The 15930-nt window shown below is 44.7% G+C and overlaps 1 protein-coding gene across 1 annotated transcript; it reads right to left on the reverse strand.

Moving 5' to 3' along the window:
• Nucleotides 1-5607: 5607 nt before the first annotated feature.
• Nucleotides 5608-9043, reverse strand: LOC109755129 (phospholipase A1-II 7). Its single transcript, XM_020314014.4, has 2 exons — nt 8231-9043; nt 5608-6416 (listed from the first exon to the last, which is right to left on the reverse strand). Exons 1-2 carry the CDS (start codon nt 8936-8938, stop codon nt 5820-5822), a joined length of 1305 nt encoding a protein of 434 aa, XP_020169603.1. The 5' UTR covers nt 8939-9043; the 3' UTR covers nt 5608-5819.
• Nucleotides 9044-15930: the final 6887 nt, after the last annotated feature.

Consider the following 15930-nt stretch of genomic DNA (forward strand, 5'->3'; position numbering starts at 1 on the left):
ATGCAGCAATGAGGAAAATCCTCAGATCACGGACCAAGTCTGCATCATTGCTACTATCATCTTTCAACTTGTATTTCTCTAGGAACATATCAATAATAAACGGGGAGCTACATCGCGAGCTATTGATCTACAACATAGATATGCTAATACTACCAGGACTAAGTTCATGATAAATTAAAGTTCAATTAATCATATTACTTAAGAACTCCCACTTATATAGACATCCCTCTAATCATCTAAGTGATCACGTGATCCATATCAACTAAACCATGTCCGATCATCACGTGAGATGGAGTAGTTTTCAATGGTGAACATCACTATGTTGATCATATCTACTATATGATTCACGCTTGACCTTTCAGTCTTAGTGTTCCGAGGCCATATCTGCATATGCTAGGCTCGTCAAGTTTAACCCGAGTATTCTGCGTGTTCAAAACTAGCTTGCACCCGTCGTATGTGAATGTAGAGCTTATCACACCCGATCATCACGTGGTGTCTCAGCACGAAGAACTGTCGCAACGGTGCATACTCAGGGAGAACACTTATACCTTGAAATTTTAGTAAGGGATCATCTCATAATGCTACCGTCGTACTAAGCAAAATAAGATACATAAAAGATAAACATCACATGCAATCAATATAAGTGATATGATATGGCCATCATCATCTTGTGCCTTTGATCTCCATCTCCAAAGCACCATCATGATCACGATCGTCACCGGCTTGACACCTTGATCTCCATCGAAGCATCGTTCTCGTTATTGCTATCACGACTATCACTACCGCTTAGTGTAAAGCAATTACATGGCGATTGCATTGCATACAATAAAGCGACAACCATAAGGCTCCTGCCAGTTGCCGATAACTGTTACAAAACATGATCATCTCATACAACAATTTATATATCATCACGTCTTTACCATATCACATCACAGCATACCCTGCAAAAACAAGTTAGACATCCTCTACTTGTTGTTGCAAATTTTACGTGGCTGCTACGGCTTTAGCAAGAACCGTTCTTACCTACGCATCAAAAACCACAACGATTTTTCGTCAAGTGTGCTGTTTTAACCTTCAACAAGGACCAGGCGTAGTCACACTCGATTCAACTAAATTTGGAGAAACTGACACCCACCAGCCACCTGTGTACAAAGCACGTCGGTAGAACCAGTCTCGCGTAAGCGTATGCGTAATGTCGGTCCGGGCCGCTTGATCCAACAATACCGCCGAATCAAAGTATGACATGCTGGTAAGCAGTATGACTATTATCGCCCACAACTCTTTGTGTTCTACTCGTGCATATAACATCTACGCATAGACCTGGCTCGGATGCCACTGTTGGGGAACGCAGTATTTCAAAAAATTTACATACGATCACGCAAGATCTATCTATGTGATGCATAGCACCGAGCAGGGAGAGTGTGTCCACGTACCCTCGTAGACCGAAAGCGGAAGCGTTATGACAACGCGGTTGATGTAGTCGTACGTCTTCACGATCCGACCGATCCTAGCACCGAAGGTACGGCACCTCCGCGATCTGCACACGTTCAGCTCGGTGACGTCCCTCGTACTCTTGATCCAACTGAGGCCGAGGGAGAGCTTCGTTAGCACGGCGGCGTGATGACGGTGATGATGAAGCTACCGACGCAGGGCTTCTCATAAGCACTACAACGATATAACCGAGGTGGAAATCTATGGAGGGGAGCACCGCACATGGCTAAGATCAACTTTGATGTGTTCTAGGGTGCCCCCCTCCCCATGTATATAAAGGAGGGAGGGGGAGGCCGGCCAGCCATCATGGGCGCGCCAAGGGGGGAGGAATCCTCCTCCTAGTAGGAGTAGGATTCCTCCTTTCCTAGTCCAACTAGGAGGAGAAGGAAGGAGAGGGGGAGGGAGAGGGAAAGAGGGGCCGCGCCCCCCTCCCCTAGTCCAATTTAGACTCCCTTGGGGGGGCGCCACCTCCTGGCTGCTACCCTCTCTCTCCCCAAAAGCCCGCTAAGGGCCCAATAACTTCTCGAGGGGTTCCGGTAACCCTCTGGCACTCCGGTTTTATCCGAAACCTCCCGGAACACTTCCGGTGTCCGAATAACATGGTCCAATATATCAATCTTTATGTCTCGACCATTTCGAGACTCCTCGTCATGTCCGTGATCACATTCGGGACTCCGAACTACCTTCGGTACATCAAAACACATAAACTCATAATACCAATCGTCATCGAACGTTAAGCGTGCGGACCCTACGGGTTCGAGAACTATGTAGACATGACCGAGACTCATCTCCGATCAATAACCAATAGTGGAATCTGGATGTTCATATTGGCTCCTACATATTCTACGTTGATCTTTATCAGTCAAAACCCATAACAACATACGTTGTTCCCTTTGTCATCGGGATGTTACTTGCCTGAGATTCGATCGTTGGTATCTCAATACCTAGTTCAATCTCGTTACCGGCAAGTCTCTTTACTCGTTCTGTAATGCATCATCCCGCAACTAACTCATTAGTCACATTGCTTGCAAGGCTTATAATGATGTGCATTACCGAGAGGGCCCAGAGATACCTCTCCGATACACGGAGTGACAAATCCTAATCTTGATCTATGCCAACCCAACAAACACCTTCGGAGACACCTGTAGAGCATCTTTATAATCACCCAGTTACGTTGTGACGTTTGATATCACACAAGGTGTTCCTCCGGTATTCGGGAGTTGCATAATCTCATAGTCAGAGGAACATGTATAAGTCATGAAGAAAGCAGTAGCAATAAAACTCAACGATCATTATACTAAGCTAACGGGTGGGTCTTGTCCATCACATCATTCTTCTAATGATATGATCCCGTTCATTAAATGACAACACATGTCTATGGTTAGGAAACTTAACCATCTTTGATTAACGAGCTAGTCTAGTAGAGGCATACTAGGGACACTTTGTTTTGTCTATGTATTCACACATGTATCAAGTTTCCGGTTAATACAATTCTAGCATGAATAATAAATATTTATCATGATATAAGGAAATAAATAATAACTTTATTATTGCCTCTAGGGCATATTTCCTTCACCCTCGGCGCCACTTATAGCCTTAATCACAAAGTGGCGCACACCTCCGTTCCGTACGGAGCCAAGCCATGTGCCTTTTTTCTATTTCTGTTAAGCTGCAAAAAAGGAGGGTGCCCGCCCGCAATCAAACTCGCCACCACTTCCTCACAAACATCCCAAGACAACCACCAAAAGAACACAACTTTTGTGCCGCCTTACGTCTTTTTACCATTTTATCCTTTCTAAGCTCGTGGAAAGCCCCAATTTTGGGAAGCTTCCCAATCCGGGTTTTTTGTAGTCGCTGGACAGTTTTCGGTACGCGGAAAACCCTGGTTCTCCGGACCGGGTTTTTTTGTATTTTTCTTTTTTCCCTTTTTTCTCTTTTCTCTTTTTTCTTTTTTCAATATGCATTACTTTTCAAAATTGGATTCTTTTCAAATTAGATGAAGGTTTTACAAATTCGATGATTTTTTCCAAATGTGATGCACATTTTTTCAAAACTCGATGATCTTTTTCTCAAAACTGATGAACTTCTTTCAAAACCGATGAACTTTTTTTTTCAAATAATGAACTTGTTTTCAAAATGGATGAACTTTTTTCCATATCAATGACCTTTTTAAAAAAAAATCGATGAACTTTTTTCAAAATCATGTAGTTTTTTATTTTTTGAGAAGTCAATGGTCAACGGGATCAAAATGGTCAATTGTCAATAGGTCAGAGGTTAAAAGCATAAACGAACGATTGAAGCAGGAACTAACGAACCAACGAATGGCTGAACGAGTAGGCTTTTTAGATACGACCCACTTAGACGTGGTAGTAGGCGCCGGTTTGAAGAATGGGCGCTTAAGCCGCCCATTAGGGGCTCCCAGTTTTATATTGATTATTACTATGGGCATTTACAGGCTTTATTTTTTTTTCATATTTACGTGCACTTTCTCTACACGTTGGGCGATTTTACCTCTAGGTTTCTCATTTTCCTATTTTCCTTTTTTTATTCTACTTTTATTTTGAATTCGTGAACATTTGAATTCACTATAACTTCTATAAATCCATGTTTGTTTTTAAAAATCCATCACCACATTTTAAGTTCACTAACAGTTATAAAATTGATGGCTAATTTTTTGGCCACAGAATTAATAGTCTTCTAAGTATGTTTTACAATTTATGGACATTTTTTAAACTGTGAACATTATTATTCACAAACCATGGCCAAATTTTAGATTCACAAACAACTTTTTAAAAATCAAAAATATTTTTTGATTTCATCAAATTTTTCAAAACTACTAAAAATTGTAGCCAATTTTTCCTGAGCCTCTAGCAAGCGGAACGAGCCTGCCGAGCAAGCGAGGGCTTTGTGGGCCAACCCATGTGAGTGTTTTAGCCCAACAACATCTAAAACGTGGAATAGGATCACGGACAAATGTTGTGTATCTCCACTCTTTGTGAGTAACGGCCTCTTTGACTTGTTGGGCTTTCACAAGAAGGTTGGTGGAAATAGGTAACAATCGCTTCATGCAGCAACCGAATGTGCATTTAACACTTTTGAGTAAAATATATGAGCATTTTTTTGGCTGTGAACACTTTTTAAAATTAAATGAACATTTATTACAATAAGTGAATATTTTATTTTACACGTTCATATTGATTCATCTTTTTTCCTTGCTAGAACCAAACATATTGAAATAGACTTTCACTTTGTGAGAGACAAGTAGCTATCAAACAATGGGACATTGATTCGACCATTCAAAGGATGATAATGTAGATTACCAAGTTGAGATTAAGAGGGAGGAGGATTTTAGAAGATATTATCTAGAAGGTTCCACAGGCTTTTAGAATGCCCCCAAGAGTTGGTATGATATGTTGTTAGCAAACTATATTCATATAATATTTTTTATTTTCCCAACAACGTGCTAATCACGCTTGTAGAGAAAATCATGTGTAAAGCCTAGGGGATAAGCCATACGGCCCTCTCACAGAGAGGGTAGAACACTTCGACAATCTTCTCAGCCTCATCGCTCAAGGGTACACCCAAATTGAATGTTAGACTTTAGTGCGGCATATGGCCTCATGACACGCCTTGAATATATTGGTATTCTTCTTGCTTATGCTAGCCACCACGACATAACTCTCCATCAAATGGACGTTTAAAGTGTTCTCCTAAATGGTAAAAATAGAAAAGTTGGTATATATTAAACAACCTCCTTGTTTTGAAAAGTCCAAGTTGTCCAACCTTGCTATAAACTCCACAAGGCTATTTACGAACTCAAACAAGCCCATAGGGCATGGTATGAGTGCTTGAAGAGATTCCCTGTTAAAAAAGTTTAAATTAGTATAGTTGACTCAACCATGTTCACTAGGAAAGTTAATTAATGGTGAACTCTTTTTGTGTACGTTTAGCAAAGGGTTTGGTAAACTCGTGGAAAGCAAGCTTGGAGTGTCTGTGATGACACCTTCATGTCTCAAACCAAGTACACCAAGTATATGATCAACAAATTTGGCATGAAGAATGCCAAAGGAATTGTCGAGGTGAATTGGTTTCATCATATTCATGTATCGCGCATAGTTTATTTTGGAAGGAATTGCCGAGGGAAAGTTGTTTCTTCATATTCATGTGTCACACATAATTTATTTTGGAAACATTCACTTAGATTGCATAAAAAGGGAAAGATACTGGGAACGGTTGACAAACCGTAGCCGTTATTTAGAACCTTGGTAACGAGTACAATGTTGTGAATCACATCAAGCCTAATCATTTCAATGGTCGATGTGAGTAACTCAGATGTGCTTGAAGTCCTGGAGCGTCCATCGCCCATCTTCCCCCTTGACCATGAACTTGTGTCTAGGGACCCACCAACACGCCGGCACCGGGTGCTCGTCCGTGAGAGCGTCAGCACCCTTGTTCACCAGCGCTATGTCACGATCCACCTCTAGCTTGAACCCTCCGGCACTTCCCTGCTCCCCGGCCACTCCGTGTAGGTAGCACTCGAGATTGTGGAGTGTTCCCACCGTGGCAGGCTTACGGATGTACGGAGATCGAATTGTTCTTATGGTAAGCTCCACGGCCACATCCACGTATCCCAGAGGTGGGTACATGGGCACGACGTCACCAGCGTTCTGCACATGTAGTGCCTTCAGGTCTGGAAATGAGTTGAACGCCGACCTAAAGAAGCGGCACCCGACGTGAGGGCTCGCGAACACGATAGCAGTCACAGGGAACGACTTAGTGGATCCCTCGGGTTTGTTGATGCCGCTAGACACCAGGTCAACGGCGTTCAGAGTGGCGACCGACGCGCCAAGGCTGTGGCCGCAGACGGTGATGCTGACCTCCTCGTTCTTGTACAGCTCCACGAGCCTCCTGACCTCCTTGACAACCTGCTTGTGTGTTTACATGCATGGTTAATAATCAACTAATTAGATAATTATTATGTGGGATATTCCTTAGGGCGCTCAAAAATAAATAGTTTGTTCTAAGCAACCAAGTTGCATGGAATGTAAATGTGAAACTACTCAAGTTATAGAAATAAGAATTTTTAACCGGCTCAGAAGTATAGGGTAGGTCTTTTTTTTTGGGCAAACGTACAATCTCAACAACCAGCAGCGCCGGCATCGCTTTCATTGATGGATAAATTTAGGACACCGATAAGAGCCACACGTGTGGGCGTTAGGGAGTCTACCCACATATTTTGTGTGGTGTATAAGAGGAACAGCCCACACACCTACATGTGAGCAAAACAAGTAATGTCTACACACCTCTTTTTTCCCTCCCAATCCCGCGAAATAGATAACGCCCGCACGCCCCGTACGTCAGGTCGTATCTAGTGGTCCCGCATGCCCCGCGTGACAGTCACCGCGCGTCCCGCAGTTGCCATGGTCCAGACCCTCGTCCATGTCCGTTTAACTGCAGTTGCCATGTCGCTGAACTTCGGTTGCCATGTCGGACAACTACACTTGCCATGGTTGCTCAACTGCAGTTGCCATGTATGATCTGGTCTACTGCAGTTGCCATGTATGATCTGGTCTACTGCAGTTGCCATGATTTCAAAACTTTAGGAGTTGCCACCCACTAACACTATGCAGTTGCCATGTAGCACTACAAAAAGGCATGGCAAAAAAACATGTTCGGGTAAAAGAGAGAGTTGCCATGTGCTCACAAGCACGCTAGGGCAGTTGCCATGTAAAAGAAAGAGTTGCCATCTGCTTACGTGCACGCTAGGGCAGTTGCCATGTACCATGCAAAAACACATGGCAACTCGGGTAAAAGAGAGTTGCCATCTGCTTACAAGCAAAGCTATGGCAGTTACCATGTACCCTGCAGAAACACATGGCAACTGCCAGCTTTGGGTGTGGGCGAGGAGACGGGCGTATGGGCGAAGTGATAAACGCCCACACACCAGCCCCCTCTGCATGCGTGAAAACTGGTGTGTGGGCGAATTGCTAAACGCCCACACACCAGCCCCCCGTGTGGTGAAAAAGGACGTGTGGGCGACCGAATGAATGCCCACACACCAGCTTAGTCCTACGTGGCACACACAAACTGCTAGAACGCGCCAAGATTCGTGCAAAATTGGTTAGACGAGGATCCATGCGTATGGGCGAGTCCCCAGACACCCATACATGTGGGCGTTAATGTTTCGTAAATTTATCATTTGGAATAACGACTATTAACACGCTGCCCCCGAGTTTGTCAAAGCTGAGGCTGGCTCCATCGCACAGTAGCACCTACCCATTATGGGTAACCCATACCTGAATAATGGCAGCCCATTTTGGACCGTTGTGTTAACTTGCTACCGTGCCATTTATTATTATTTTTGGAGTGTAGCTACCGTGCCATTTTTGAAGGGTTCAATTATTTTGGAGTGTGAGGATTTTTACGAAAGAAAAGGACATGAGCGAACGATAGTTGAGGCCCTGAGCCTCAAGATAAGGCAGTCTTTTCTATCTTCACAAGATTTAACTTATCTTGGGAACATCACATTGACTACCTGTGGCTATCTAGAGCGTCGCCTTGCTTCAGTATAGTCAATCGCTTTGCTTCTTGAGTACAGTCATTGTTTAGTAGATTATTGTAGGTAAGCTGTTGTCATTTTCTATGTTAGAACTGGAATGGAATGGAAGTATAATGTCCGGTTAGATCGACTAGACGTACCAAAGCCCTATTTATTAGTCGCTGTGGCACGTTACTTTACCTGATCTCTGGCGCTGGTCTTGGTGAACTCGGAGCTCTTGTTGCTTGACGTGTACATGGACAGGAACCCATGGTGCACGACGGCAAGGCGGTGCTGGCTCGCCGCGGAGCCCAGCACGGGCCCGGCGGGCACGGGCGCGAAGTCGAGGTCGTTGACCCACTCCATGTTCTGGACGGTGCCGCGCCACGCCACAACGATGTCGCGCCTCCCGAGCGCGGCGGCGCCCTCGTCCGTGGCCACGGCCACGTACCCCATCCAGTTGGACTCTCGGCTCCAGACGTCCGGCAGCGACGGCAGCGGCAGCAGGAGGAACGAGCTGGGGAGTGGCAGCGACGAGGTGGCGTAGATGAACTTGGTGACCTCGTAGTTGTTGCCGTGGTGGGGCACCCCCACGCCGGCGAGCAGGTCCTCGTAGCCGTAGAAGCACGCGCCGCAGTGCGGGGAGCGCCTCTCGGTGTTGAAGGCGTCGTAGGCGGCCTGCACCATCTCGCCGTAGGAGATGATGCTGGAGCGAAGGTGGGGGTCCAGAGGGTCCAGGAGGCCCTTCCACGAGTTCTCGCCGTGGAGCTCGCGCCACCTGCTGGCCACGGTTCCGAGGACAGGCGCCGGCGCCGACGACGTCGTGTCGTCGCCACGCGGTTTCTCTTGGCCGTTCAGCCTGCTGGCTATGTCTCCAACGATTGGCAGCGGGATCGGGAGGAACGACATGGCGAGCGGGTGTTAATTCGAGGGACCTTATCGATCGATCGGCTGCGTACCAGTGAGTTTGGCTCTGTTGGCTACACTCTCTTGCTAGTGTTGTGCCCTCTTTGCTTCAGCTTGGGCGTGTACTTATAGGACGTTTCCGCGTGAACCCATGTGACCTCCAATATTATTTCATTTCTTCCCAGTTTTGCTGCCAACCACTGGACTGTAAATTTACACGGAATTTATTCAAAAGGGTATCTTTTCCTTAGAAGTAAGTGACGATTCCTTTTGCCCTTGATCCACGCATGCTGACTGGCATATGTTTTTTTTTAAGGAATCACCGGGCTTAAAGCAGTCAATTCTTTACGGAAACTAGTCAATGTGTACGTGCAATGCACGTTAATTTGAAAATATATTAAATGCATGCAGATATTAAGTAGGATATTATTTTGCGTGTTATTATGTGATTAGCACTATTTTTGGCATGAAATTAACTGCACGCTAAACGTGTTGAGCGCTCGACATTGAAGCAGTCTAGGTCGTTGGATTGACATGATTTGATGGCCGAGATTATTTGAATCTGCCCCTTTCGGTCTTTTTTATATTGGTATAGATGCTAACTGGCAACTGTGGGCGATTTTGCAGCGACTCCGCAATCTGCCGTCGGTTTCGTTTGCGCGAATATTGGCCATCATCGAATCCACGTCAGATTTTTATAGTAGTTCGATCTGTGATAAATGTCAGCGAACATATTAGCAATCTTTCTGTGCAACCAGTGATAGTCCAAGGCTTAGCCCACCACAAGCCCAGTGACACATGGACTATATATTCCAGAGAGAATGAAGGGAGCAAGCTATCCTGGCTTGGATCAGAACCAGTGGCGGTGGCTTGTAATCTTCTTCTCCCCTCTCGCGAGATCATCTTCTTCCCCAAGTGTATCCCATCCCCTGTACTCGTCGCCATTAACACAGAGAGAACTAGAGTGCCCCTTACATGTGATATCAGACCCAGACGGACTATTGTTGGTTGTGACTACAACATTTATCTTGGTGCCCATGGGCTGGACGATTCCATATGATCCTAGTGGCTATACGCCGAACTATGCAGCTCAAAAAATGGTGGACTGCTCCTCCGAATTTTTTTGAATGATTTCAGTGGCCACTAACACTTTTGGCATGTGCACCTCGGATCAGGTTTGCAGCATGGGCCATGGATGCAACAAAGTCCTCCATTTGCTGCGAACAAGCTTCTTTTCATGGAGGGAGGAGTGCCATGCTTCGAGCAGTCTTTTCTGACCATATTCTTCTTGGTTGCGGCTGCTACATTCATGAAGCTCACTACTATGAATAAGACAGTACTGACCTCGGCCCCTACACCGATGACTACCACAACAAACCAAACAAGATCAAAGAACTTCACAGTCCATGGGACCCTAGCGAGTCAGCCCTTCAATCTCCTGTAAAGATCCAGCTTGGGGGCAAGCAGAGTTTCAAGGAGGGGGGGGTGTTAGAAGTTGCTCATAGATAAGAAATGATGATCTTTTGCCAAAGACGCTTTTGCTGCTGCTTCGACCACGCCTACTATTACTATGATCAAGTCCATGTCGACCACCACTAGTACCTCGACACCTCCCTCGAGGAAGTCCCCAGTGGCTAAGACTACTACATCAAGAACTTCTTCGAACTCGTGCAAGTCGATGTCAACCATGGTTACTACTGCAATGACTATCAGGGTGATTTCGGCACATGAGGGATCTTCAAGCTCCATGCGATCCTGGAAAGCTCTTTCGTAGCAACGGCTTGGGGACAAGCCATGTTTCAAGAAGGGAGGGGTGTTAGCGACCTTCTTGTCTGGCCCAGTGACATTCCAAGGCCTAGCCCACCACAGAGACTCGTCGACGTTAACACACAGAGAACTAGAGTGAAGGAAATATGCCCTAGAGGCAATAATAAAGTTGTTATTTAGATTTCCTTATATCATGATAAATGTTTATTATTCATGCTAGAATTGTATTAACCAGAAACTTAGTACATGTGTGAATACATAGACAAATAGAGTGTCACTAGTATGCCTCTACTTGACTAGCTCGTTAATCAAAGATGGTTAAGTTTCCTATCCATAGACATGAGTTGTCATTTGATGAACGGGATCACATCATTAGAGAATGATGTGATTGACAAGACCCATCCGTTAGCTTAGCACGATGATCATTTAGTTTGTTGCTATTGCTTTCTTCATGACTTATACATGTTCCTATGACTATGAGATTATGCAACTCCCGAATACCGGAGGAACACTTAGTGTGCTATCAAACGTCACAACGTAACTGGGTGATTATAAAGATGCTCTATAGGTGTCTCCGATGGTGTTTGTTGAGTTGGCATAGATCGAGATTAGGATTTCTCACTCCGATTGTCGGAGAGGTATCTTTGGGCCCTCTCGGTAATGCACATCACTATAAGCCTTGCAAGCAATGTGACTAATGAGTTCGTTGCGGGATGATGCATTACGGAACGAGTACAGAGACTTGCCGGTAACGAGATTGAACTAGGTATAGTGATACCGACGATCGAATCTCGGGCAAGTAACATACCGATGACAAAGGGAACAACGCATGTTGTTATGCGGTTTGACCGATAAAGATCTTCGTAGAATATGTGGGAGCCAATATGAGCATCCAGGTTCCGCTATTGGTTATTGACCGGAGATGAGTCTCGGTCATGTCTACATAGTTCTCGAACCCATAGGGTCCGCACGCTTAACGTTCGATGACAATCGATATTATGAGTTTATATGTTTTGATGTACCGAAGGTAGTTCGGAGTCCCGGATGTGATCATGGACATGATGAGGAGTCTCGAAATGATCGAGACATGAAGATTGATATACTGGATGGTTATGTTTGAACACCGGAAAGGTTTCAGATAGGTTCGGGCATTTTCCGGAGTACCGGGGGGTTACCGGAACCCCCCAAGGGGTTAATGGGCCTTCATGGGCCTTAGTGGAAGAGAGGAGGAGGCGGCCAGGTGGAGGCGCGCGCCCCCCAAGCCCAATCCGAATTGGGGAGGGGGCCGGCCCCCCTTTCCTTCTCTCCCTCTTCCCCTTCCTTCCCCCTCCTAGTTGGACTAGGAAAGGGGGGAACCTACTCCTAGTAGGAGTAGGATTCCCCCCATGGGGCGCGCCCCATGAGGCTGGCCGGCCCCCTCCTCCACTCCTTTATATACGGAGGAGGGGCACCCCATAGACACACAAGTTGATTTCTTAACCGTGTGCGGTGCCCCCCTCCACAGATTTCCACCTCGGTCATATTCTCGTAGTTCTTAGGCGAAGCCCTGCGTCGGTAACTTCATCATCACCGTCAACACGCCGTCGTGCTGACGAAACTCTCTCTCGAACTCAGCTGGATCTAGAGTTCGTGGGACGTCACCGAGCTGGCGTGTGCAGATCGCGAAGGTGCCGTGCGTTCAGTACTTGATCGGTTGGATCACGAAGATGTTCGACTACATCAACCGCGTTACTAAACGCTTTCACTTTCGGTCTACGAGGGTACGTGGACACACTCTCCCCGCTGGTTTCTATGCTTATCCTAGATAGATCTTGCATGATCGTAGGAAATTTTTGAAATACTATGTTCCCCAACAGTGGCATTCGAGCCAGGTCTATGCGTAGATGTTATATGCATGAGTAGAACACAAAGAGTTGTGGGCGATAATAGTCATACTGCTTACCAGCATGTCATACTTTGATTCAGCGGTATTGTTGGATGAAGCGGCCCAGACCGACATTACATGACCGCGTTCATGAGACTGGTCTACCGCCGTGCTTCGCACACAGGTGGCTAGTGGGTGTCTGTTTCTCCAACTTTAGTTTAATCGAGTGTGGCTACGCCCGGTCCTTGTTGAAGGTTGAAACAACGCACTTGACGAAAAATCGTTGTGGTTTTGATGCGTAGGTAAGAACGGTTCTTACTAAGCCCGTAGCAGCCACGTAAAACTTGCAACAACAAAGTAGAGGATGTCTAACTTGTTTTTGCAGGGCTTGCTGTGATGTGATATGGTCAAGACATGATGATATATAAATTGTTGTATGAGATGATCATGTTTTGTAACAGTTATCGGCAACTGGCAGGAGCCATATGGTTGTCGCTTTATTGTATGAAATGCAATCGCCATGTAATTGCTTTACTTTATCACTAAGCGGTAGCGATAGTCGTAGAAGCAATAGTTGGCGAGACGACAACGATGCTTTGATGGAGATCAAGGTGTCAAGCCGGTGACAATGGTGATCATGACGGTGCTTTGGAGATGGAGATCAAAAGCACAAGATGATGATGGCCATATCATATCACTTATATTGATTGCATGTGATGTTTATCCTTTATGCATCTTATTTTTCTTAGTACGGCGGTAGCATTATAAGATGATCTCACACTAAATTTCAAGGTATAAGTGTTCTCCCAGAGTATGCACCGTTACGACAATTCGTCCTGCCGAGACACCACGTGATGATCGGGTGTGATAAGCTCTACGTTCACATACAATGGGTGCAAGCCAGTTTTGCACACGCAGAATACTCGGGTTAAACTTGACGAGCCTAGCATATGCAGATATGGCCTCGGAACACAGAGACCGAAAGGTCGAGCGTGAATCATATAGTAGATATGATCAACATTGTGATGTTCACCATTGAAAACTACTCCATCCCACGTGATGATCGGACATGGTTTAGTTGATATGGGTCACGTGATCACTTAGATGATTAGAGGGATGTCTATCTAAGTGGGAGTTCTTAAGTAATTGATTAATTGAACTTTAATTTATCATGAACTTAGTCCTGATAGTATTTGCATAACTATGTTGTAGATCAATAGCTCGTGATGTAGCTCCCCATTTATTTTTTATATGTTCCTAGAGAAAAACTATGTTGAAAGATGATAGTAGCAATGATGCGGACTTGGTCCTTCATCTGAGGATTATCCTCATTGCTGCACAGAAGAATTATGTCCTTGATGCACCGCTAGGTGACAGAACTATTGCAGGAGTAGATGCAGACGTTATGAACGTTTGACAAGCTTTGTATGATGACTACTTGATAGTTTAGTGCACCATGCTTTACGGCTTAGAACCGGGACTTCAAAAATGTTTTGAAATGTCACGGAGCATATGAGATGTTCCAAGAGCTGAAATTGGTATTTCAGACTCATGCTCGAGTCGAGAGGTATGAGACCTCTGACAAGTACTTTGCCTACAAGATGGAGGAGAATAGCTCAACCAGTGAGCATGTGCTCAGAATGTCTGAGTACTACAATCGCTTGAATCAAGTGGGATTTAATCTTCCAGATAAGATAGTGATTGGCAGAGTTCTCTAGTCACTATCACCAAGTTACTGGAGCTTCGTGATGAACTACAATATGCAAGGGATGACAAAAACGATTCCCCGAGCTCTTCGCGATGCTGAAATCGACGAAGGTAGAAATCAAGAAAAGCATCAAGTGTTGATGGTTGACAAGACCACAAGTTTCAAGTAAAAGAGCAAGGGAAAGAAAGGGAACTTCAAGAAGAATGGTAAGCAAGTTGCCACTCCCATGAAGAAGCCCAAAGCTAGACCCAAGCCTGAAACTGAGTGCTTCTACTGCAAAGGAAATGGTCACTGGAAGTGGAACTACCCTAGATACTTGGCGGATAAGAAGGATGGAAAAGTGAACAACGGTATATTTGATATACATGTTACTGATGTGTACTTTACTAGTGTTTATAGAAACCCCTCGGTATTTAATACTGGTTCAGTTGCTAAAAGTAGTAACTCGAAACGGGAGTTGCAAAATAAACAGAGACTAGTTAAGGGCGAGGTGATGATGTGTGTTGGAAGTGATTCCAAGGTTGATAAGACCACCATCGCACACTTCCTTTACCTTCGGGATTAGTGTTGAACCTAAAATAAATTTTATTTGGTGTTTGCGTTGAGCATAATATGATTGGATCATGTTTATTGCAATATGGTTATTCATTTAAGTCAAAGAATAATTGTTGTTTCTATTTACATGAATAAAACCTTCTGTGGTCATACAATTGAATCTCGATCGTAGTGATACACATATTCATAATATTGATGCCAAAAGATGCAAAGTTGATAATGATAGTGCAACATATTTGTGGCACTGCCGTTTAGGTCATATTGGTGTAAAGCGCATGAAGCAACTCCATGCTGATGGGCTTTTGGAATCACTTGATGCTTGCGAACTATGCCTCATGGGCAAGATGACTAAGACTCTGTTCTCCGGAACAATGGAGCGAGCAATTGACTTATTGGAAATAATACATACTGATGTATGCGATCCGATAAGTGTTGAGGCTCGCGGTGGGTATCGTTATTTTCTGACCTTCACAGATGATTTGAGCAGATATGGGTATATCTACTTGATGAAACATAAGTCTGAAACATTTGAAAAGTTCAAAGAATTTCAGAGTGAAGTGGAAAATCATCGTAACAAGAAAATAAAGTTTCTACGATCTGATCACGGAGACGAATATTTGAGTTACGAGTTTGGCCTTCATTTGAAACAATGTGGAATAGTTTCGCAACTCACGCCACCTGGAATACCACAGTGTAATGGTGTGTCCGAATGTCGTAACCGCACTATTAGATATGGTGCGATCTGTGATGTCTCTTACCGATTTACCACTATCATTTTGGGGTTATGCATTAGAGACAACTACATTCACGTTAAATAGGGCACCATCTAAATCTGTTGAGACGACACCGTATGAACTATGGTTTGGCAAGAAACCTAAGCTGTTGTTTCTTAAAGTTTGGGGTTGCGATGCTTATGTGAAAAAATTTCAAACTGATAAGCTCGAACCCAAATCGGAGAAGTGCATCTTCATAGGATACCCAAAAAGAAATTGTTTGGTACACCTTCTATCACAGATCCAAAGGCAAGTTATTTGTTGCTAAGAATGGATCCTTTCTAGAGAAGGAGTTTCTCTCGAAAGAAGTGAGTGGGAGGAAAGTAGA

Source organism: Aegilops tauschii, chromosome 1, assembly GCF_002575655.3.
Source record: "Aegilops tauschii subsp. strangulata cultivar AL8/78 chromosome 1, Aet v6.0, whole genome shotgun sequence".
Classification (NCBI taxonomy): domain Eukaryota; kingdom Viridiplantae; phylum Streptophyta; class Magnoliopsida; order Poales; family Poaceae; genus Aegilops; species Aegilops tauschii.

What these genes read in the sequence shown, in the direction of transcription:
- LOC109755129 (XM_020314014.4), bottom strand. Translation starts at nt 8,938, where the DNA reads ATGTCGTTCCTCCCGATCCCGCTGCCAATCGTTGGAGACATAGCCAGC. An exon ending in AGACCAGCGCCAGAGATCAG is followed by an intron (nt 6,417 to 8,230) that starts GTAAAGTAACGT and finishes ACACACAAGCAG; the next exon opens with GTTGTCAAGGAGGTCAGGAG.